At 56.8% G+C, this 24,776-nt stretch overlaps 2 gene segments (V, D, J or C); one reads left to right on the top strand and one right to left on the bottom strand.

The window, feature by feature from the left end:
* Positions 1–2,392: 2,392 nt before the first annotated feature.
* On the bottom strand, positions 2,393–12,304 carry LOC104577971 (immunoglobulin heavy constant alpha-like). The segment is given in 5 exon segments: positions 2,393–2,782; positions 3,880–4,200; positions 5,742–6,050; positions 7,050–7,337; positions 12,265–12,304. Coding segments are annotated over 5 exon segments (1,345 nt in total).
* On the top strand, positions 12,303–24,544 carry LOC148590644 (Ig gamma chain C region-like). The segment is given in 6 exon segments: positions 12,303–12,329; positions 12,396–12,468; positions 18,016–18,291; positions 20,397–20,726; positions 21,844–22,176; positions 24,213–24,544. Coding segments are annotated over 6 exon segments (1,371 nt in total).
* Positions 24,545–24,776: the final 232 nt, after the last annotated feature.

The raw sequence follows: 24,776 nt of genomic DNA, 5'->3' as shown, positions 1-24,776 counted from the left end.
CCGGTTTCACCCCAAAAGGGGAAAAAAAAGGGTTATTTTTGCAACCTGGTGTAAAGCGGGGTGCAATGCACCAAAACAGCCTGGTTTCACCCCAAAAGGGAAAAAAAACAGGGATTTTTTTGCAACCTGGTGTAAATCGGGGTAAAATGCACCAAAACACCCCGGTTTCACCCCAAAAGGGAATAAAAAAGGGGATTTTTTTTGCAACCTGGTGTAAATTAGGGTAAAATACACCAAAACACCCCAGTTTCACCCCAAAGGGATTAAAAAAACGGGATTTTTTTGCAACCTGGTGCAAATTAGGGCACAATGCACCAAAACACCCCGGTTTCACCCCAAAGGGATTAAAAAATGGAGATTTTTTTGCAACCTGGTGTAAATCAGGGTAAAATACACCAAAACACCCCGGTTTCACCCCAAAAGGGGAAAAAAAAGGGTGTTTTTTTGCAACCTGGTGTAAATCGGGGTAAAATACACCAAAACACCCCAGATTCACCCCAAAGGGGAAAAAAAATGGGGATTTTTTTGCAACCTGCTGTAAATCGGGGTAAAATGCACCAAAACGCCGGCGTTTCCGGCTCCCCGGCGAGGACGAGGAGGACGAAGGCTCCGGGGCCCTCATTGGGACCCGTGGAGGTCACATGACCTGGGGAAGAGACCCGGTTTCATTAATTTGCCCCCGCTAATTGGGTTAATTAACCAATTAACGACCCAACGAGGCCGTTTTACCTTGAACAGGGTGACCCCGGTGCTGTAGCAGAGGCTGAGGAGGAAGAGGAAGATGAAGGTCACGGCCGTCCACAGGTCGCCGGGGTCCTCGGGGCTCTCGGCCGCCGCGTCCTCGCCGAACGTGACCACGACCCAGTCTGGGGGGACAGAACCGGGGGGCCCAATGAGCTCCCGGTGCGTTTTGGGGCAAAAAACGGCGATTTTGGGGCCAAAAACGCCCCCGTTTCCCGCCCCGAAGCGCGTGGTGAAGCAGCGGCGCCGCGATGGGTTTTTGGGCTCAAATCCACCCCCAAAATCCCCCATTTTCCCCCCATTTTCACCCGCCCCCAAAGCAAGGCCCGGGGGGATCCTTCGGCCCGTCGTTTTGGGGTGAAAAAGGGGCGTTTTGGGGTAACTCGGTGTCTAGAAGGAGCCAACGGGGGTGGGAGGGAGGAGCGATGAGTTTGGGGGTCCTGAGGGGGTTTCTTGCCCTTCTGGGGGGATGTGGGTTGTTTGGGGCTCTTTTCCCCGTGTTTTGGGCTCTTTCCCACCCATTTTGGGCTCTTTTCCCCCGTTTTGGCTTCTTTTCCCCTGTTCTAGGCTCTTTTCCCCCCATTTTGGGCTCTTTTCCCCCATTCTAGGCTCTTTCCTCCCCATTTTGGCTCTTTTCCCCCCATTTTCGCTCTTTCCTCACCATTTGGGCTCTTTCCTCCCCATTTTGGCTCTTTTCTCCCCATTTTGGCTCTTTCCCCCTGTTTGGGCTCTTTCCTCCCCATTTTGGCTCTTTCCTCCCCATTTTGGCTCTTTTCCCCCCATTTTGGGTTCTTTCCTCCCCATTTCGAGCTCTTTCCCCCAATTTTGGGCTCTTTCTCCCCCTTTTGGGCTCTTTCCTCCCCCTTTTGGGCCCTTTCTTCCCCTTTTGGGCTCTTTCTTCCTCTTTTGGGCTCTTTCTTCCCCTTTTGGGCTCTTTCCTCCAATTTTGGGCTCTTTTACCCCGTTTCAGGCTCTTTCCCCCCATTTCGGGCTCTTTCTCCCCATTTGGGGCTCCTTTCCCCTCATTTTGGGTTATTTCTTCCCAATTTTTTGGGCTCTTTCCCCCCATTTCAGGCTCTTTCCCCCCATTTCAGGCTCTTTCCCCCCATTTCGGGCTCCTTTCCCCCCCATTTCAGGCTCTTTCCCCCCATTTTGGGCTCCTTTCCCCTCATTTCGGGCTCTTTCTTCCCAATTTCGCACTCTTTCCCTCAATTTCGCGCTCTTTCCCCCAATCTCAGGCTCTTTCCTCCCATTTTGGGCTATTTTCCCCCGTTTTGGCTCTTTCTTCTCCATTTTGGCTCTTTCTTCTCCATTTTGGCTCTTTCCTCCCCATTTTGGCTCTTTCCTCCCCATTTTGGCTCTTTTCCCCCCATTTCACGCTCTTTCCCCCAATTTCACGCTCTTTCCTCCCATTCCATCCTCTTTTCCCCCCAATTTCATCCCAGGGCGCTCCGGGCAACCCGGGGCCGGAGGAGACCCCCCCCATTGGCCCCGTTGGGGTCAACCACGACCAGGCGCCATCACGTTGCATCTCCGCTTTATTCGGTAGCCCAAGGGCCACCCAACGCAACCCAACGCAACCCAACGCAACCCAACGCAACCCAACCCAACTCAACGCAACTCAACGCAACCCAACGCGCCCCAACGCGGCCGCTCAGGAGCAGGTGACGTCGGCGTCGGCCAGGACCACCGAGACGTTGACGGAGGCGGCTTTACCCGAGCTCTTGTCCAGGCTCTTCTGCACGAACGTGAGCGGCAGCCCCTCGTGGGCCACCACGCAGGCGAACGAGTCGCCCCGTTGCCACGCGGCCCACGTGGTCTGCAGGGCGCTGTAGACCGTGTAGCCCCCGGCGTCCTCCTCGGGGCCGAACACCTGGTAGCTCCCGCTGGCCACCGGCTGGTCCTGCTGGGTCCAGGTCACCAGGATGTCCTTGGGGCGGAAGTTGGTGGCCAGGCAGGTCAAGGTGGCCGTCTCCTCCCGCGCCAGCTCCTCCGCGGGCGGCCCCGAACACGTAGACCGAGGGCGCCTGCACGGGGCCCGCTGCGGAGACGGGGGGAAGAGGCGCTCGGGACGTGGCCACCGCTGGCCCGGGCGGCTCTCGCCATGGCCTGGACCCTTCCCGTTGACCGGTCCCTTCCATAGACCGGCCCAGTTGGCCCTTCCGGTAGGTTGGACCTTCCCAGTAGACCGGTCTCTTCCAGGAGAGCGGCCCATTGGGCTCTCCCAGTGGCCCAGTTGACCCTTCCAATAGACCAGACCCTTCCAATAGACCAGACCCTTCCAGTTGACCAGTCTCTTCCACTAGACCAGCCCAGTTGACTCCTCCAATAGACCAGACCCTTCCAATAGACCAAGCCCTTCCAGTAGAGTGGCCCAGTTGACCCCTCCAATAGACCAGACCCTTCCAGTTGACCCATCTCTTCCCATAGAGTGGCCTGGTTGACCCTTCCAATAGACCAGACCCTTCCAGTTGACCAATCTCTTCCACTAGACCAGCCCAGTTGACCCCTCCAATAGACCAGACCCTTCCAATAGACCAAGCCCTTCCACTAGGGTGGCCCAGTTGACTCCTCCAATAGACCAGACCCTTCCAATAGACCAAGCCCTTCCACTAGGGTGGCCCAGTTGACTCCTCCAATAGACCAGACCCTTCCAATAGACCCATCTCTTCCACTAGACTGGCCCAGTTGACCCTTCCAGTAGACCAGACCCTTCCAGTTGACCCATCTCTTCCCATAGAGTGGCCTGGTTGACCCTTCCAATAGACCAGACCCTTCCAGTTGACCAATCTCTTCCAGTAGACCGGCCCAGTTGACCCTTCCAATAGACCAGACCCTTCCAATAGACCCATCTCTTCCAGTAGACCGGCCCAGTTGACTCCTCCAATAGACCAGACCCTTCCAATAGACCAGACCCTTCCAATAGACCCATCTCTTCCAGTAGACCGGCCCAGTTGACTCCTCCAATAGACCAGACCCTTCCAATAGACCAAGCCCTTCCAGTAGAGTGGCCCAGTTGACCCTTCCAGTCGCCTCATCTACCCCAACAGCCCCAGCTCTCCATCCGACCCCATCCACCCGCGTCACCTCTCCCACCCGACCACCCCGGCGCGGGACCGGGCGTCCCGGAGCTCCTACCCGTGCTCTTCTCGATGCTCTTGCTGATGGGCTCGAGCAGCTCGGGGCCGGACACGGTGCACGTGAAGGTCTCCCCCGAGTTCCACTCCTCGGCGCAGACCTTGAGGACGCTGGCGACGCGGTAGAGCCCGTTGTCCTGGCGCGCGGCCTCCCCGGTGGCCGCGTCCAAGGCGCCGCCGCTGCCGCCCTTGCGCTTCCACGAGAAGGTGACGTCGCCCGGCGCCCGCACGTTGGTGGCCACGCAGGTCACGCTGGCGTTCTGCGTCACGAAGAGCTCCTCCAGGGTGGGCGGGAAGATCTCCACGATCACCGTGGCGTCATCTGCGTGGAGGAAGCGGCAGGTATTAACATTTTTCCCAAAAAAGAGAGAAAAAATGGCTTTTTTCCCCAAAAAAAGAGAGAAAATATGGCTTTTTTCTCAAAAAAGAGAGAAAAAATGGCTTTTTTTCCTCAAAAAAACTAGAAGCCCTCTCCTTCTTCTGGGTTCTCACCCAGGGGCTTTTTTTAGAGCTGCTGTCACCTCCCATGGGGGTTTCGCAGGTGGCCGCGGCGCCACCGCAAGCGGCGGGGGGTGACGAGACGCGTCCGGGCGCTGGCGCGTGCAGAGAGCGGCGTGGGACCGCGCGCCCGGCCATCCACACAACCATCCAGCTTCCCATCCATCCATCCATCCTCCCATCCATCCATCCACCCATCTTCCCATCCATCCATCCATCCATCCATCTTCCCATCCATCCATCCATCTTCCCATCCATCCATCTTCGCATCCATCCATCCATCTTCCCATCCATCCATCCATCCATCCATCCATCCATCTTTCCATCCATCCATCTTCCCATCCATCTTCCCATCCATCCATCCATCCATCCATCCATCCATTCATCCATTCATCTTCCCATCCATCCATCCATCCATCCATCCATCCATCCATCCATCCATCTTCCCATCCATCCATCCATCTTCCCATCCATCCATCCATCCATCCATCCATCCATCCATCCATCCATCTTCCCATCCATCCGTCCATCTCCCCATCCATCTACCTGTCCCTCCACCCACTCAGTCACCCATCTTCCTGTCCATCCATCTGCCCATCCATCCGCTCAACCATCTCTCCATCTATCAACCCCTCCATCCATTCAACCCATCTCTCCATCCATCAATCCATCCCTCCGTCCACTCAATCCATCCCTCCATCCATCAATCCATCCCTCCATCCACTCAACCATCCCTCCATCAACTCAATCCATCCCTCCATCCATCAACCCATCCCTCCATCCACCAACCCCTCCATCCACTCAACCCATCCCTCCATCCATCCATCCCTCCATCCACTCAACCCATTCCTCCATTCCCTCAATCCATCCCTCCATCCACTCAATCCATCCCTCCATCCACTCAACCCATCCCTCCATCCACCAACCCCTCCATCCACTCAACCCATCCACTCAATTCATCCCTCCATCCACTCAACCCATCCCTCCATCCACTCAACCCACTCAACCCATCCCTCCATCCACTCAATCCATCCCTCCATCCACTCAACCCATCCCTCCATCCACTCAATCCATCCCTCCATCCATCAACCCCTCCATCCACTCAACCCATCCACTCAATCCATCCCTCCATCCACTCAATCCATCCCTCCATCCACTCAACCCACTCAATCCATCCCTCCATCCACTCAACCCATCCCTCCATCCACCAACTCATCCCTCCATCCACTCAACCCATCCCTCCATCCACCAACCCATCCCTCCATCCACTCAACCCATCCCTCCATCCACCAACTCATCCCTCCATCACCCCCTCCACCCCCGTCCCCCCGTCCCGCCGCGTCCCCCGCGTCCTCCTCCCCTCACCTAAGCACTCGTTGCTGATGGAGCGCTCGATGGGCTCCAGCAGGGCCTCCTGGGACACGCGGCACGCGAACACGGCGCCCGCGTCCCAGCTCTCCCGGCTGACCCGGACCTGGCTCGACTGCACCGAGCGGTTGTCGGAGCACTCGGCGCACACGTAGTCCTCCCGCGGCGCCTCCAGCGGCTCCCCGTTCTGCAGCCATTCCACCTGGGCCTCGGCGAAGAGGTTCTCCACCAGGCAGGCGAGCAGGACCTCGTCCTCGCCCTCGTGGCTCAGGATCTTCACGTCGGGCTGGGCGGTAGGGCAGGATCCTGGAGAACAAGGAATTGGATGGGCTGGTGGCCCAAGACCTTGTGCAAGGCCAGGAGCGTCTTCAAGAGCCAACCAAGGTCTTGTTCAATGGAGGAACCAGATCAGGAGCATCTCCAGGACCTCCTGGAATCAATCAAGGCCTTGGATGATGGAGGAAACAAGGCCAGGAGCAACCCCAGGACCTCCTGGAGTCAACCAAGGCCTTGTAAGATGGAGGAACCAGGTCAGGAGCAACCCCAGGACCTCCTGGAGTCAGCCAAGGCCTCGTACAAGGCCAGAACCAAGGCCAAGAGCAACTCCAGGGCCTCCAAAGCTTCGTAGAAGGCCAGAACCAGGGCCAAGGGCAACTCTGGGGCCTCCAAAGCTTTGTAGAAGGCCAGAACTAAGACCAAGGGCAACTCCAGGGCCTCCAAAGCCAACCAAGGCCTCATAGAAGGCCCAAAGTGAGACCAGGAGCAACTCCAGGGCCTCCAAAGCCTTATACAAGGCCAGAACCAAGGCCAAGGGCAACTCTGGGTCCTCCAGAGCCAACTGAGGTCTCCAAAAAGGCAAAACCAAGGCCAGGGGCAACTCCAGGGCCTCCAAAGGCAACCAAGGCCAGAACCAAGGCCAAGGGCAATTCCAGGGCCTCCAAAGCCAACCAAGGCCTCATACAAGACCAGAATCAAGGCCAGGAGCATCTCCAGGGCCTTCAAATCCAACCAAGGCCTCATAGAAGGCCCAAAGTGAGACCAGGAGCATCTCCAGGGCCTCCAAAGCCACCCAAGGCCTCGTACAAGGCCAGAACCAAGGCCAGGAGCAACTCCAGGGCCTCCAAAGCCACCCAAGGCCTCATACAAGGCCAGAACCGAGACCAAGAGCATCTCCAGGGCCTCCAAAGCCAACCAAGGCCAGAACCAAGACCAAGGTCCACCAAGGCCTCATAGAAGGCCCAAAGAGAGACCAGGAGCCACCCCATCCCACCCAGGGCCCCCATCGAGGCCCGGATCCCTCCTCACCGGAGAAGCTCTTGGTGACGGTGGTGTCCGTGTCCGGGTGCGTCACGGTGCAGGACACGGAGTCGGCGTTGAGGTTGGCCAGGGTGGTCGTGAGGCTGGAGACCAGGGAGGAGACGCCGTCGGCGTCCGCGTAGACCGGGTAGACGTAGGACTCGTAGGGCTGCTCGGAGGCCCAGGTCACGGTGAGGGGCTCGGGGAAGAAGGCATCGGCCCAACAGGCGACGGTGACGTTGTCCTCGGGGCACGAACAGGGTTTCAACGGGTAGACAACGGGCGCCTGGGCCGGTTCTGGTGGGAGAGACGCGCGGTGACGTCGCGGCGGCCATTTTGCCCCGGAGGTGACGGGGTCGGCGGCCGAAAAGGGGACGTGAAAGTCCCGGCGGCGCCGGCGCCCCCCGGAAAAAAGGGGAAGTTCGAAAGGGCAGGAGTTTTCCCCCGAGACGCCGTTTCTGAGCCCAAAAAGGGCCCCGGCGCCGCCGGCGTCTCCTTGGGCTTCGGGGCGGCGAGAAGGGCTGGTGATTGGCCAAAAAGAGGGTTTTGGGGGTGTTTTTGGGGGGCAACGAGGGGTTTTGGGTCGCTCCCCGGCGAGGACGGGCCCGATTTGGGGGTGAATACGGCGAATTTGGGACGCGGCCCCCGAGGAGAGCGGCAGAGCGGCCCCCCAAGAGCAGGTATCGGAACGGGGCGTCGCGAGGGGCGCGAAAATGGGGTGGAAATGGGTGTTCGAGCACGAGCGTCGCGAGTGCGGGTTAAAAATGGGCTTTATGGGCACGGCTTGAGCACGAGCGTCGCGAGTACGGGTTAAGAATGGGCTTTATGGGCATGGCTTGAGCACGGGCATCGTGAGCTTGGCTTGATTAGGAGCCCTATGGGCACCGTTCGAGCATGAGTATCACGAGCTCGGCTCAATAAGGAGCCCTATGAGCTCGGCTTGAGCTCAAGCGTCGTGATCTTGGCTCAAACAAGGGCTTTGCGAGCACGATGAGCACGAGTATCATGAGCTCAGCTCAATAAGGAGCCCTATGAGCTCGGCTTGACCCCGGGCATCATGAGCTCGGCTCAATAAGGAGCCCTATGAGCTCAGCTTGAGCGCGAGCGTCGTGATCTTGGCTCAAACAAGGGCTTTGCGAGCACGATGAGCACGAGTATCATGAGCTCGGCTCAATAAGGAGCACTATGAGCTTGGCTTGAGCTCGGGCATCATGAGCTTGGCTCAAACAAGGGCTTTGCGAGCACGATGAGCACGAGTATCATGAGCTCAGCTCAATAAGGAGCCCTATGAGCTCGGCTTGAGCTCGGGCATCATGAGCTCGGCTCAATAAGGAGCACTATGAGCTCGGCTTGAGCTCGGGCATCATGAGCTCGGCTCAAACAAGGGCTTTGCGAGCACGATGAGCACGAGTATCATGAGCTCGGCTCAATAAGGAGCCCTATGAGCTCGGCTTGAGCGCGAGCGTCATGATCTTGGCTCAAACAAGGGCTTTGCGAGCACGATGAGCACGAGTATCGTGAGCTCGGCTCAATAAGGAGCCCTATGAGCTCAGCTTGAGCTCAAGCGTCATGATCTTGGCTCAAACAAGGGCTTTGCGAGCACGATGAGCACGAGTATCATGAGCTGGGCTTGATAATGAGCACTATGAGCTCGGCTTGAGCTCGGGCATCATGAGCTCAGCTCAATAAGGAGCTCTATGAGCTCGGCTCAATAAGGAGCCCTATGGGCACCACTCGAGCGCGTCGTGAGCGCGGCAGGAAGGCGAGTGCGGTGAGCACGAGTCGGTGGTGCCCGTCGTGAGCGCGGCGCGGAAACGAGCACGACTCGAGCATGAGCGTTGTGAGCTCGGCTCAATAAGGAGCCCTATGAGCTCGGCTCGAGCACGAGCATCACGAGCTCAGCTTGAAAATGAGCATTGAGAGCACGGCTCGAGCACGAGCGTCACAAGCTCTGCTCCATAAGGAGCTCTATGAGCACTGCTCTAGCGTGGGCATGGCGAGCTGGGCTCAAAAAGGGCTTTATGAGCACGACTCGAGCGCGAGCATCATGAGCTCGGCTTGAAAATGAGCTCTATGAGCTCGGCTCAAGCTCGTGCGTCGTGAGCTCGGCTCCATAAGGAGCCCTATGAGCTGGGCTCAAAAAGGGCTTTATGAGCACGACTCGAGCACCAGCATCATGAGCTCGGCTTGAAAATGAGCTCTATGAGCTCGGCTTGAGCTCGGGCATCATGAGCTCAGCTCAATAAGGAGCCCTATGAGCTCGGCTTGAGCTCGGGCATCATGAGCTCGGCTCGATAAGGAGCCCTATGAGCTCGGCTCGAGCTTGAGCATCGCTAGCTCGGCTTGGAAATGAGTACTATGAGCACGACTCGAGCTCAAACATCATGAGCTCAGCTCAAAAATGAGCACTATGAGCTCGGCTCAAGCACGAGCATCGTGAGCTCGGCTCCATAAGGAGCCCTATGAGCACGGCTCGAGCTCAAACATCGTGATCTTGGCTCAAAAAGGGCTTTGCGAACGCGACTCGAGCATGAGCATCGTGAGCTCGGCTTGAAAATGAGCCCTATGAGCACCGCTCGAGCACGAGCATCATGAGCTCAGCTTGATAAGGAGCTCTATGAGCTCGGCTTGAGCTCGGGCATCATGAGCTCGGCTCAATAAGGAGCTCTATGAGCTCGGCTTGAGCTCGGGCATCATGAGCTCGGCTCGATAAGGAGCTCTATGAGCTCGGCTCGAGCTTGAGCATCGCTAGCTCGGCTTGGAAATGAGTACTATGAGCACGACTCGAGCTCAAACATCATGAGCTCAGCTCAAAAATGAGCACTATGAGCTCAGCTCAAGCACGAGCATCACGAGCTCAGCTCCATAAGGAGCCCTATGAGCACCGCTCGAGCTCAAACATCGTGAGCTCGGCTTGAAAACGAGCACTATGAGCTCGGGTTGAGCATGGGCATCGCGAGCTCGGCTCAATAAGGAGCCCTATGAGCTCGGCTCGAGCACGAGGAACGCGAGGTCGGCTCGAAAATGAGCACTATGAGTGCGGCTCGAGCACGAGCATCGTGAGCTCAGCTTGATAAGGAGCCCTACGAACACCGCTCGAGCACGTGTCACGAGCTCTACTCCATAAGGAGCTCTATGAGCTCGGCTTGAGCTCGGGCATCATGAGCTCGGCTCGATAAGGAGCCCTATGAGCTCGGCTTGAGCTTGAGCATCGCTAGCTCGGCTTGGAAATGAGTACTATGAGCACGGCTCGAGCTCAAACATCATGAGCTCAGCTCAAAAATGAGCACTATGAGCTCGGCTCAAGCACGAGCATCGTGAGCTCGGCTCAATAAGGAGCCCTATGAGCTCGGCTTGACCCCGGGCATCATGAGCTCGGCTTGATAAGGAGCCCTACGAGCACTGCTCAAGCTCAAACATCGTGAGCTCGGCTTGAAAATGAGCACTATGAGCTCGGGTTGAGCTTGGGCATCGTGAGCTCGGCTCAATAAGGAGCCCTATGAGCTCGGCTCGAGCACGAGGAACGCGAGCTCGGCTCGGAAATGAGCAGTACGAGCTCGGTTCGAGCTCGAGCGTCGTGATTTTGGCTCAAAAACGAGCACTACGAGCATGGTTTGAGCTCAAAAATCACGATCTTGGCTCAAAAATGAGCACTACAAGCATGGTTTGAGCTCAAACGTCGCGATCTTGGCTCAAAAATGAGCACTATGAGCACAGCTTGAGCTCAAAAATCACGATTTTGGCCCAAAAATGAGCACTATGAGCACAGCTTGAGCTCAAAAATCACTATTTTTGTTCAAAAATGAGCACTACGAGCGTGGTTCGAGCTCAAACGTCGCGATCTCGGCTCAAAAATGAGCACTACGAGCACAGCTTGAGCTCAAAAATCACGATTTTGGCTCAAAAATGAGCACTATGAGCGTGGTTTGAGCTCAAAAATCACGATTTTGGCTCAAAAATGAGCACTATGAGCGTGGTTTGAGCTCAAACGTTGCGATCTCGGCTCAAAAATGAGCACTATGAGCACAGCTTGAGCTCAAAAATCACGATTTTGGCCCAAAAATGAGCACTATGAGCATGGTTCGAGCTCAAACGTCGTGATCCTGGCCCAAAAATGAGCACTATGAGCACAGCTTGAGCTCAAAAATCACGATCTTGGCTCAAAAATGAGCACTACGAGCACCGCTTGAGCTCAAACGTCACGATTTTGGCTCAAAAATGAGCAGTAGGAGCGTGGTTCGAGCTCAAAAATCACGATTTTGGCTCAAAAATGAGCACTATGAGCACAGCTTGAGCTCAAAAATCAGGATCTTGGCTCAAAAATGAGCACTATGAGCGCGGTTCGAGCTCAAAAATCGCGATTTTGGCTCAAAAATGAGCACTATGAGCACAGCTTGAGCTCAAAAATCACGATTTTGGCTCAAAAATGAGCACTATGAGCACAGCTTGAGGTCAAAAATCAGGATCTTGGCTCAAAAATGAGCACTATGAGCATGGTTCGAGCTCAAAAATCACAATTTTGGCTCAAAAATGAGCACTACGAGCGCGGTTCGAGCTCAAATGTCGCGATTTTGGCTCAAAAATGAGCACTATGAGCGTGGTTTGACCTCAAAAATCACGATCTTGGCTCAAAAATGAGCACTATGAGCACAGCTCGAGCTCAAAAATCATGATTTTGGCTCAAAAATGAGCCCTACGAGTGTGGTTCGAGCTCTAAAATCACGATCTTGGCTCAATAAGGAGCACTATGAGCACAGCTCGAGCTCAAAAATCATGATTTTGGCTCAAAAATGAGCACTACGAGCACAGCTTGAGCTCAAAACTCAGGATCTTGGCTCAAAAATGAGCACTATGAGCGCGGTTCGAGCTCAAAAATCATGATTTTGGCTCAAAAATGAGCACTATGAGCACCGCTTGAGCTCAAAAATCACGATTTTGGCTCAATAAGGAGCACTATGAGCACAGCTTGAGCTCAAAAATCACGATTTTGGCCCCAAAACGAGCCCTACGAGCACGACGAGCCCGCGCGCCGCGACATCGACCCCCAAACGGCTTCGGAATCGCGTCTCGAGGGCCAACGCGGCCCAAAAACCCCAAAATGGGGTTATTTTGCCCCAAAAGAGCCGGTTTTTGGCCCTTCCGGGGGGTTTCGGCGCCCCCGAGGGTCCCCCAACGCGTCCCCAACGTCCCCAATGTCCCCAATGACCCAATGACCCAAACCAACGTCGAGGCGGCACCACCGGGTCCTTCTTCACGACCGTCATGGCCGAGACCTGCAAGAGAAAAACGGTGATTTCCGGCGCGCGAAACGGGGCAAAAATCGCCCAAATTGACCCATTCTTTCTCGTTTTTCAGCCCCCGGGCCCGTTTTGGGCTGAAAAACGCCCGTTTTGGGGCCGCCGAGACGCCACGCGCTGCGAATCAAGAGGTGGGAAGTGGCCGCCCTCTCCATCGCGCCCGGATCGATGGATCGGCCGAGCGATTAGCGTTCCTATTGATTATTGATTATTGATTATTGATTATTGATCGTATCAATTATTGATTTTATTGGTTATCGATCCGATTTTATTGGGCGTTTCTCTATTAATTAATGGTCCGTTGATTGATCCTATTGGTTATTGATCGTGGCCGCCATCGACGCCGGCGCTTGGCCATCCCCTATTGGCCACTTATCGGCCACTTATCGATCACTTATTGGCCACTTATTGGTCCCTTATTGGTCACTTATCGGTCACTTATCGATCACTTATTGGCCGCTTATTGGCCGTTTATCGGTCGCTTATCGGTCATTTATTGGCCGTTTATTGGTTGCTTATTTGGCGCTTATTGGTCATTTATTGATCACTTATTGATCACTTATTGGCCACTTATCAGCCTCTTATCAGTCACTTAATGGTCACTTATTGATCACTTATTGGCCGCTAATTGGCTGCTAATTGGCCGCTTATTGGGCACTTATTGGCTGCTTATCGGTCACTTATTGGTCACTTATCGGTCACTAATTGGCCGCTTATTGGTCACTTATTGATCACTTATCGGCCGCTAATTGGCCACTTATTGGTCACTTATTGATCACTTATTGGCTGCTTATTGGTCACTTATTGGCCGCTAATTGGCTGCTTATCGGTCACTTATTGATCACTTATCGGTCACTTATTGATCACTCATCGGTCGCTTATTGATCACTTATTGGCCACTTATTGGCTGCTAATTGGCCGCTTATTGGTCGCTTATTTATCCCTTATTGGCCACTTATCGGCCGCTTATCAGTCACTTATAGGTCGCTTATTGGCCGCTAATTGGCCATTTATTGGCCGCTAATTGGCCGCTTATTGGTCGCTTATTGATCACTTATTGACCGCTTATTGGCCGCTAATTGGCCACTTATTGGCTGCTTATTGATCACTTATTGGTCACTTATTGGCTGCTTATCGGTCACTTATTGGTTGCTTATTGGTCACTTCTTATTGGCCACTTATTGATCACTTATTGGTCACTTATTGATGGCTTATCGGCCGCTTATTGATCGCTTATCAATCGCTTATTGGTCGCTTATTGATCACTTATTGGCTGCTTATTGGTCCCTTATTGGCTGCTTATTGGTCCCTTATTGGCTGCTTATTGGCTGCCTATTGGTCACTTATCAATCACTTATTGATCACCTATTGGCCGCTAATTGGCCGCTTATTGGTCGCTTATTGATCACTTATTGGCCACTTATCGGTCCCTTATTGGCTGCTTATTGGCTGCCTATTGGTCACTTATCGATCGCTTATCGATCACTTATCGATCGCTTATTGATCACTTATCGATCACTTATTGATCGCTTATCGGTCCCTTATCGGCCGCTCATTGGTCGCCTCCGCGCGGCGGGTCAGGACGCGGCGCCGTTTTGGGGCCGTTCAGGCAGAACGGGGCCGTTTCGGGCCCGTTTCTCAGGAAGTCGCTGGTTTCTCCAATTTTAGCCAATTTTCCACCCGCCCCAGCAGAGGCTTTTTTGGGTTTTTTTCGGGTTTTTCTCACCCTTTTTTTGGCCTTTTCGGCGTCCTCCAGGTCTCGGCTCAGAAAGGAGCCATTTGGCGCCTGGCAGCGGCCCCAAAAGCTCCAGTTTTGGCCCCAAATCTTCACCAGGGACCCAAGGGCTCCGTCATGGAGCTGGAACCTCCAGGATGGACCCAAAAACTCCATGAATGGACCCAAATTCTCCAGCATCGACCCCGGATCTCCTTCACGGACCCAAAAATCTCCATTATGGACCCAAATTCTCCAGCATCGACCCCGAATCTCCTTCACGGACCCAAATTCTCCATGAATGGACCCAAAAACTCCATTATGGACCCAAATTCTCCAGCATCGACCCCGGATCTCCTTCACGGACCCAAATTCTCCATGAATGGACCCAAAAACTCCATCACAGACCCAAATTCTCCATGAATGGACCCAGAATCTCCATCAGGGACCCAAATTCTCCAAGATTGACCCCAAAATCTCCATGAATGGCCCCAAATTCTCCAGCATCGACCCAAAAATCTCCATGAATGGACCCAGAATCTCCATCACGGACCCAAATTCTCCAACATTGACCCCAAATCTCCTTCGTGGACCCAAAATCTCCATGAATGAACCCAGAAACTTCATGAATGGACCCAAATTCTCCAGCTTCAACCCAAATTCTCCAACATTGACCCCAAATCTCCTTCGTGGACCCAAAATCTCCGTAAATGGACCCAGAATCTCCTTTGTGGAACCAAATTCTCCAACATTGACCTCGAATCTCCTTTGTGGACCCAAAATCTCCATGAATGGACCCAGAATCTCCATCACGGACCCAAATTCTCCAACATTGACCCCAAATCTCCTTCATAGACCCAAAATCCCCATAAATGGACCCAAAAACTCCTTCGCGGAGCCAATTTCTCCAGCATCGACCTCGAATCTCCATCACGGACCCAAATTCTTCGAGAATGGACCCAAAAGGACCGGGACGGACCCAGAATCTCCAGGTTTGGCCCCAAAAGCAGCGTCATGGCCCCAAATGTCCAAATTTGGACCCAAATCTTGGCCGGGGAGCCCAAAATCTCCAAAATGGAGCCCGGAATCTCCCACCTGGACCCAAAAACGCCCCTTTTGGACCCAAAATCGCCAACGTGGCCCTAGAGTGACCCGAAAGCTCCATAATGGACCCAAAATCGCCTCCAAATGGCTCCAGAAATGACCCAAAACTGCCGGAATTGACCCCAAAACTGGGGCAAGGGCCTCCGATATGGGTCCAAAAGGGCCAAAATGGCCCCCGAGTCTCCGGAAAGGCCCCAAAATCTCTCGTTTTGGCCCCAAATCTGAGCCGCGGGGAGGCCGGAGGTGAGAGGGGCTGGGAGCTATGGGGCTGGGGAGAGCTATGGGGCTATGGGGAGCTATGGGGAGCTATGGGGAGCTATGGGGCTAGGGGAGCTATGGGGCTGGGGAGATCTATGGGGCTGGGGGATCTATGGGGCTAGGGAGAGCTATGGGGCTAGGGGAGCTATGGGGCTGGGGGAGCTATGGGAGCTATGGGGCTAGAGGAGCTATGGGAGCTATGGGGAGCTATGGGGCAGGAGGAGCTATGGGGAGCTATGGGGCTGGGGGAGCTATGGGGCTATGGGAGCTATGGGGAGCTATGGGGCTGGAGGGGAGCTATGGGGCTAGGGAGAGCTATGGGGCTGGGGGAGCTATGGGGAGCTATGGGGCTATGGGCGCTATGGGGAGCTATGGGGAGCTATGGGGCTGGAGGGGAGCTATGGGGCTGGGGGAGCTATGGGGCTGGGGAGATCTATGGGGCTAGGGAGCTATGGGGCTGGGGGAGAGCTATGGGGAGCTATGGGGCTGGGGGGAGCTATGGGGCTGGAAGCTATGGGGCTAGGGGTAGCTATGGGGAGCTATGGGGCTGGTAGCTGTGGGGTTAGGGAGTAGCTATGGGGCTGGGAGAGCTATGGGGCTGGAAGCTATGGGGCTAGGGTTAGCTATAGGGCTGGAGAGGAGCTATGGGGCTAGGGGTAGCTATGGGGCTGGGAGCTATGGGGCTGGTAGCTGTAGGGATAGGGAGTAGCTATGGGGCTGGGAGCTGTGGGGCCAGGGGTAGCTGTGGGGCTAGGGGAGCTATAGGGAGCTATGGGGCTAGGGGTAACTATGGGGAGCTATGGGGCTGGTAGCTGTGGGGTTAGGGAGTAGCTATGGGGCTGGGAGAGCTATGGGGCTGGAGGTAGCTATGGGGCTGGAGGTAGCTATGGGGCTGGGGGAGCTATGGGGCTGGAGAGGAGCTATGGGGGGGTAGCTATGGGGCTGGAAGCTGTGGGACTATGGGGTAGCTGTGGGGCTAGGGGAGCTATGGGGAGCTATGGGGCTGGTAGCTGTGGGGCTGGTAGCCATAGGGATAGGGAGTAGCTATGGGGCTGGGGAGAGCTATGGGGCTGGGAGCTGTGGGGCCAGGGGTAGCTATGGGGCTGGGGAGAGCTATGGGGCTGGTAGCTGTGGGGCCAGGGGTAGCTATGGGGCTATGGGGAGCTATGGGGCAGGGAGCTCTGGGGCTACGGGTAGCTATGGGGCTGAAGGGAGCTATGGGGCTGGGGGAGCTATGGGGCTAGGGGTAGCTATGGGGAGCTATGGGGCTGGAAGCTGTGGGGTTAGGGAGTAGCTATGGGGCTGGGAGAGCTATGGGGCTGGGAGCTGTGGGGCCAGGGGTAGCTGTGGGGCTAGGGGAGCTATGGGGAGCTATGGGGCTGGAGGGGAGCTATGGGGCTAGGGGAGCTATGGGGAGCTATGGGGCTGGAGGGGAGCTATGGGGAGCTATGGGGCTGGAAGGTGTGGGGTTAGGGAGTAGCTATGGGGCTGGGGAGAGCTATGGGGGGGTAGCTATGGGGCTGGGAGCTGTGGGACTATGGGGTAGCTGTGGGGCTAGGGGAGCTATAGGGAGCTATGGGGCTGGGGAGAGCTATGGAGCTGGAAGCAGTGGGGCTACGGGTAGCTATGGGGCTGAGGGGAGCTATGGGGCAGGTAGCTATGGGGCTGGGAGCTGTGGGGCTGGTAGCTGTGGGTTAGGCAGTAGATGTGGGGCAGGGTCTATGGGGCTGGGACCGTCCGTGGGGCAGGAGGCAGCCGTGGGGCAGCACCATGGGGCTGGGGGGGGGGCTATGGGGCAGCAGCCGCCAGGCCCAGCCCCACAGATCCCCCCTGCCCCACAGATCCCCCTGCCCCACAGATCCCCCTGCCCCATAGATTCCCCTGCCCCACAGCTCCCCCTGCCCCATAGATCCCCCCTGCCCCATAGATCCCTTCCAGCCCCACAGATCCCCCCTGCCCCACGGAGCTGCCCCCCAAGTAGCTGTGAGAGCTGTGGGGCAGGGGGCTCCTCTCAGTCTCCTCCCCCTTCTATGGGGCTCCCCTCCGCTATGGGGCAGGGGGCTTCTCTATGGGCCCGCCCTGTTCTATGGGGCAGGAGGCTCCTCCCCATTCTATGGGGCTCCTCTCCTTTCTATGGGGCCCCTCCTCATTCTATGGGGCAGGGGGGTCCTCTCCCTTCTATGGGGCAGGGGGGTCCTCTCTAGCTCCTCCCCCTTCTATGGGGCTCCTCCCCATTCTATGGGGCAGGGGGCTCCTCCCTTTTCTATGGGGCAGGGGGGTCCTCTCTAGCTCCTCCCCATTCTATGGGGCTCCTCCCTCTTCTATGGGGCTCCTCCCCATTCTATGGGGCAGGAGGCTCCTCCCTTTTCTATGGGGCAGGAGGCCCCTCCTGTTCTATGGGGCAGGAGGCTCCTCCCCATTCTATGGGGCTCCTCCCCATTCTATGGGGCAGGAGGCTCCTCCCCCTTCTATGGGGCCCCTCCCCCTTCTATGGGGCAGGAGGCCCCTCCCCATTCTATGGGGCAGGAGGCCCCTCCCCTCTATGGGGCGGGGTCTCCCTACAGGTCCCCCCATTGACGCCCCTCCCTCCCTCCCCCCCCAGGCCCCGCCCCCTCCGTGTTCCCGCTCAGCCCCTGCTGCGGGGGCGGGGCCGACGCCCTGGGCTGCCTCGTGATTGGCCCGTTCGCGGCGGCCCCGCCCATCGCGTGGCGGGACGAGGCCACGGGCGCCGCCCTCGATGACGTCACCAGTGACGTCATTGGCCATGACGTCACGGGCGCCCTGCGAATCAGCAGCCTCCTGCGCCCGCCCCGCGGAGCCGGGGGGCGGAGCTTCCGCTGCGCCGTGGGGCAGAGCGGCCCGGCCGCCGTCGTCACAGGTGAGAGCGACGGGGGCGGGAACGGGGCCGAAACGGGGCCAAATTTGGAACGAATTGGCCCGGATTGGCCCGAATTTGGTCCAAATTGGTCCAAATTGGTGCAAATGGGTCCAAATGGGCCCAAATGGGCCCAAATTGGGCTGTTTTTGCAAAATGGAAGGGGTGGGATGTTTTGCCCGAATTGGCCCGAATTGGCCCGAATTGGTCCAAATTGGCCCGAATGGGCCCAAATGGGCTCACATGGGCTCAAATTGGCCCAAATTGGGCTGTTTTTGCAAACAGGAAGGGGTGGGATGTTTGGCCCGAATTGGCCCAAATTGGCCTGAATTGGTCCAAATAGGTCCAAATTGGTCCAAATTGGCCCGAATGGGCCCAAATTGGCCCAAATTGGGCTGTTTTTGCAAGAAGGAAGGGGTGGGACGTTTTGCCCGAATTGGCCCGAATTGGCCTGAATTGGTCCAAATTGGCCCGAATTGGTCCAAATGGGTCCAAATGGGTCCAAATGGGTCCAAATGGGCCCAAATTGGGCTGTTTTTGCAAGAAGGAAGGGGTGGGATGTTTTGCCCGAATTGGCCCGAATTGGTCCAAATTGGCCCGAATAGGTCCAAATTGGCCCGAATGGGCCCAAATGGGCTCACATGGGCTCAAATTGGCCCAAATTGGGCTGTTTTTGCAAACAGGAAGGGGTGGGACGTTTGGCCCGAATTGGTCCAAATTGGCCCGAATTGGTCCGAATTGGTCCAAATTGGCCCGAATTGGTCCAAATGGGTCCAAATGGGCCCAAATGGGCCCAAATTGGGCTGTTTTTGCAAAATGGAAGGGGTGGGATGTTTGGCCCGAATTGGCCCGAATTGGCCCGAATTGGTCCGAATTGGTCCAAATTTGGCCCAAATTGGCCCGAATGGGCCCAAATGGGCTCACATGGGCTCAAATTGGCCCAAATAGGGCTGTTTTTGCAAGAAGGAAGGGGTGGGATGTTTGGCCTGAATTGGTCCAAATAGGTCCAAATAGGTCCAAATTGGCCCGAATGGGCCCAAATGGGCCAAGAGTGCAAAATGGGGCAAAAACGGTGCAAAATGGGGAAAAACGGGTGAAAAGGATGCAAAATCAGTGCCAAAGCGATGCAAAATGGGGAAAATCGGTGCATAATGGTGCAAAATCGATGCAAAATGGGGCAAAATGGGGCAAAAACGGGGCAAAATAGGGGAAAATGGGGGGAAAACGATGCAAAATGGGGAAAAATGGGGAAAAAGGGTGCAAAATCGGTGCAAAATCGGTGCAAAATGGGGAAAAATTAGTGCAAAATGGGCAAAATGGGGCGAAAACGGTGCAAAATGGGGCAAAAACGGTGCAAATTCGGTGCAAAAATGGTGCAAAATGGGGCAAAAACGGGGGAAAAAAACGGGGAAATTCGATGTAAAACAGTGCAAAAACAGTGCCAAATGGGGAAAGATCGATTCCAAATGGTGCAAAATGGGGAAAAATCGCTGCAAAGTGGGGGAAAATCGCTGCAAAATGGTGCAAAAACTATGCTAAATGGTGCAAATTGGGGCAAAATCGATGCAAAATGGGGAAACATCGGTGCAAAATGCTGCAAAATCGATGCCAAATTGGTGCAGAAACGATGCAAAATGGGGAAAAAAGGGGGAAAAGGGTGCAAAATCAGTGCAAAATCGATGAAAAATGGGGAAAAAGGGTGCAAAATCGGTGCAAAATCGGGGCAAAATGGGGCAAAATCTGTGCAAAATGGGGCAAAATCGGTGCAAAATCGGTGCAAAATCCATGCAAAATGGGGAAAAGTCGGTGCAAAATGGGTGCAAAATCGCTGCAAAATGGGGCAAAAACAGTGCAAAACGGTACAAAATTGGTGCAAAATGGGGAAAATTGGGGGCAAAATGGGCAAAATTGGTGCGAAAACGGTGCAAAAACGGTGCAAAATGGGCAAAAACGGTGCCAAAATGGGCAAAAACGGTGCAAAAACGGCACAAAATGGGCAAAAACGGTGCCAAAACGGCACAAAATGGGGAAAAATGGTGCCAAACGGTGCCAAAAGGTGCCAAACGGTGCCAAACGGGTGCAAACGGGTCATTTTCTCCCCGTTTCAGCGTGCCCCCCGGGCGCCGCGTCCCCCCCGTGGCTCCGCGTCCTGCACTCCCCCGCGTGCGGCGCCGGCGGCTCCGTCGAGCTGCTCTGCGAGGCCGGCGGCTTCGCGCCGGCGCCGCTGGCCATGGAGTGGCTGGTGGACGGGGCGCCCGGGCTGCTCCCCATGGACGCCCTGGACGGGCCCCGGCGCGCGGGGGCCACCGGGACGTTCGCGGCTGCCGGGAGGGCCAACGTGTCGCGGGACGAGTGGACGCGCGGCCGGGTCTACACGTGCCGCGCGGAGCACCCCGGGAGCGGCGCCGTCGTGGAGGAGCACGCGCGGTTCTGCCCAGGTGGGACGCGCGATGGGGGGCTTGGGTGGGCTTGGAGGGGTCTTGGGAGGGGCTTGGATGGGTCTACAATGATGGAGGGTCTTGGATTGGTCTTGGAAGGGTCTTGGGAGGGTCTTGGATGGGTCTACAATGATGGAGGGTCAACAATGATAGAGGGTCTTGGATGGGTCTTGGATGGGTCTTGGATGGGTCTACAATGATGGAGGGTCTTGGAAGGATGGAGGGTCTTGGATGGGTCTTGGATGGGTCTACAATGATGGAGGGTCTACAATGATGGAGGGTCTACAATGATGGAGGGTCTTGGAAGGATGGAGGGTCTTGGATGGGTCTCGGAAGGGTCTACAATGATGGAGGGTCTTGGATGGGTCTTGGAAGGGTCTTGGAAGGGTCTTGGATGGGTCTCGGAAGGGTCTTGGGAGGGTCTTGGATGGGTCTACAATGATGGAGGGTCAACAATGATAGAGGGTCTTGGATGGGTCTTGGATGGGTCTTGGATTGGTCTTGGAGGGGTCTTGGAAGGGTCTACAATGATGGAGGGTCTTGGATGGGTCTTGGAGGGTCTTGGAAGGGTCTACAATGATGGAGGGTCTACAATGATGGAGGGTCTACAATGATGGAGGGTCTTGGAAGGGTCTTGGATGGGTCTTGGAAGGGTCTACAATGATGGAGGGTCTTGGAAGGGTCTTGGATGGGTCTTGGAAGGGTCTACAATGATGGAGGGTCTTGGAAGGGTCTTGGATGGGTCTTGGAGGGGTCTTGGATGGGTCTACAAGGATGGAGGGTCTTGGATGGGTCTACAATGATAGAGGGTCAACAATGATGGAGGGTCTACAATGATGGAGGGTCTTGGATGGGTCTTGGATGGGTCTTGGATGGGTCTACAATGATGGAGGGTCTACAATGATGGAGGGTCTTGGAAGGATGAAGGGTCTTGGATGGGTCTTGGAAGGGTCTACAATGAGGGAGGGTCTTGGAAGGCTCCTGGAAGGGACGTCCAGCCATAGCGAGTCTCGCGATGCCGAAGGGACGTCCAACACGGAGGGTCTCCAGACCCGAGGCCGTAGGGCCTGGCGGGTCCCCCCGCGCCCCCCATGACACCATCATGGCCGCCCCGCAGGCCCCGAGCTCCGCTGCAGCAGCCCCGTGTCGGCCTTCGTGCTCCCGCCGGGCCCGGCCTCGCTCTACGTGCGCCGCTCGGCGCGGCTGCTCTGCCTCGTGGTCGACCTCCCCGGCGAGGCCGGCCTGGAGGTGACGTGGAGCCGCGAGCGGCCGGGGCCGCTGCGCCCGGCGCCGCTGCGCGTGCGGCCCCACGCCAACGGCACCTACACGGCGCTCAGCGCGCTCGACGTGGGCGTCGACGACTGGGAGGCCGGCGAGCGCTTCGAGTGCGCCGTGCGCCACGGGGCGCTGCCCGCGCCGCTCGTGCGCTCGCTCGCGCGGAGGCCGCCAGGTGGGTGCTGGGCCGGGAGGGGAGGGCGGGAACGGGCGGGTTCGGGGTCTGTGGGGGGCAAAAAGACCCGGGTTCGGCCTCCGCGGGCCAAAAAAGACCCGGATTCGGCCTCCTAGGGCCCAAAATCACCTGGATTCGGCCTCCTAAAATCACCCGGATTCGGCCTCCTAGGGCCCAAAATCACCCGGATTCGGCCTCCTAAAATCACCCGGATTCGGCCTCCTAAAATCACCCGGATTCGGCCTCCCTGGGCCAAAAAATACCCAGATTTGGCCTCCTCAGGCCCCAAAATCACCTGGATTCGGCCTCCTAAAATCACCTGGTTTCAGCCTCCTAAAATCACCCGGATTCGGCCTCCTAGGGCCCTAATTCACCTGGATTTGGCCTCCCTGGGCCCTAAATCACCCGGATTCGGCCTCCACGGGCCAAAAAATACCCCGATTCGGCCTCCTCGGGCCCAAAATCACCCGGATTCGGCCTCCTAAAATCACCCGGATTCGGCCTCCATGGGCCCAAAATCACCCAGATTTGGCCTCCTAGGGCCCCAAATCACCCGGATTCGGCCTCCATGGGCCCAAAATCACCCAGATTTGGCCTCCCTGGGCCAAAAATCACCTGGATTCGGCCTCCACGGGCCAAAAAATACCCGGATTCGGCCTCCTAAAATCACCTGGATTCGGCCTCCTAAAATCACCCGGATTCGGCCTCCTAAAATCACCCGGGTTCGGCCTCCACGGGCCAAAAAAGACCCGGATTCGGCCTCCTAGGGCCCAAAATCACCTGGATTCGGCCTCCTAAAATCACCCGGATTCGGCCTCCTAGGGCCCCAAATCACCCAGATTCGGCCTCCTAAAATCACCTGGATTCGGCCTCCGCAGACCCCAAATCACCCAGATTCGGCCTCCCTGGGCCCTAAATCACCTGGATTCGGCCTCCACGGGCCAAAAAATACCCGGATTCGGCCTCCCTGGGCCCTAAATCACCTGGATTCGGCCTCCTAAAATCACCCGGATTCGGCCTCCCTGGGGGAGATTGAGGCCAAAATTGCCCAGATTCGGCCTCCTTTGGTCCCAAATTGCCCAGATTCAGCCTCCTCGGACCCAAAATCACCCAGATTCGGCCTCCCTGGGGGCAATTGAGGCCAAAATCACCCGGATTCGGCCTCCCCGGACCCAAAATTGCCCGGATTCGGCCTCCCTGGGCCCAAAAGAACCCGGATTTGCCCTCCCTGGGGGCGGTTGAGCCCCAAAATCACCCGGATTCAGCCTCCCTGGGCCCCAAATCACCCGGATTCGGCCTCCCCGGGGTGGTTGTGCCCCAAATGACCCCGAACCGGCCTCCCTGGAGGCCGCTGTGCCCAAAGTGCCCCATTTTCACCCTCCCTGCACCCAATCACCCCCAATCACCCCAAATCCTCCCCAATCACCCCCAATTGCCCCCAATTGCCCCCAATCACCCCAAATTGCCCCCAATCACCCCCAAATCGCCCCATTTTCCCCCTCCTCACCCCAATTGCCCCCAATCACCCCAATCACCCCCAATCTCCCCCAATCGCCCCAAATCACCCCCAAATTGCCCCAATCGCCCCCAATCACCCCCAATCGCCCCAAATCATCCCCAAATTGCCCCATTTTCCCCCTCCTCACCCCAAATCGCCCCAATCACCTTCAATCGCCCCCAATCGCCCCCAATTGCCCCCAATCACCCCCAATCACCCCCAATTGCCCCAATCACCCCCAATTGCCCCCAATTGCCCCCAATCGCCCCCACTCACCCCATTTTCCCCCTTTCACACCCAATTGCCCCCAATCACCCCCAACCGCCCCCAATCGCCCCCAATCACCCCAAATCACCCCCAAATCGCCCCAATCGCCCCCACTCACCCCAATCTCCCCCAATCGCCCCAAATCACCCCCAAATCACCCCAATCGCCCCCAATCACCCCCAATCACCCCCAATCACCCCAAATCACCCCAAATCACCCCAAATCGCCCCAATCTCCCCCACTCACCCCAATCCCCCCATTCCCCCCCCAGAGAAGCTCTCGGCTCCCTCCGTCCTCGTCCTGGCGGCCCCGGACGAGGCCCCGTCGGCCTCCCCCGACGTCCACCTCACCTGCCTGGTCACCGGGTTCCACCCGGCCGCCGCGGACGTCGAGTGGCTCCAGGGCAGCGCGGCCGTCCCCGCCGGCGCCGCCGCCACCACCGCCCCCCAGCGCGACGGCCGCGGCGCCTTCTTCCTCTATAGCAAATTGAGCGTCGGGCGCGACGCGTGGGACCGCGGCGACGTCTTCACGTGCGTCGTGGCCCACGAGGCCCTGCCGGGGAGGCTGCTCCAGCGCTCGCTGCAGAAGAGCCCCGGTAAATAGAGGGGGCGCCCCCCGTGGCGAGCAATAAAGCCCCCCGTGATGACGGCCCCACGCGTCGCTTGTCTGCGCGCCGGGGCGGTGGGGGGGGGGGCGGTGGGTGGGTTGGGTGGTTGATGGTTGGTTGATGGTTGGTTGGTTGATGGGTTGGTTGATGAGTTGGTTGATGGTTGATGGTTGGTTGGTTGATGAGTTGGTTGATGGTTGATGGTTGGTTGATGGTTGGTTGATGAGT

Source organism: Tinamus guttatus, unplaced genomic scaffold, assembly GCF_059628265.1.
Source record: "Tinamus guttatus ecotype Peru unplaced genomic scaffold, ASM5962826v1 Tinamus_guttatus_pri_ptg001183l, whole genome shotgun sequence".
Taxonomy (NCBI): domain Eukaryota; kingdom Metazoa; phylum Chordata; class Aves; order Tinamiformes; family Tinamidae; genus Tinamus; species Tinamus guttatus.
The sequence above is the reverse complement of the archived record's forward strand: the minus strand, read 5'-3'. Positions and strand labels throughout refer to the sequence as shown.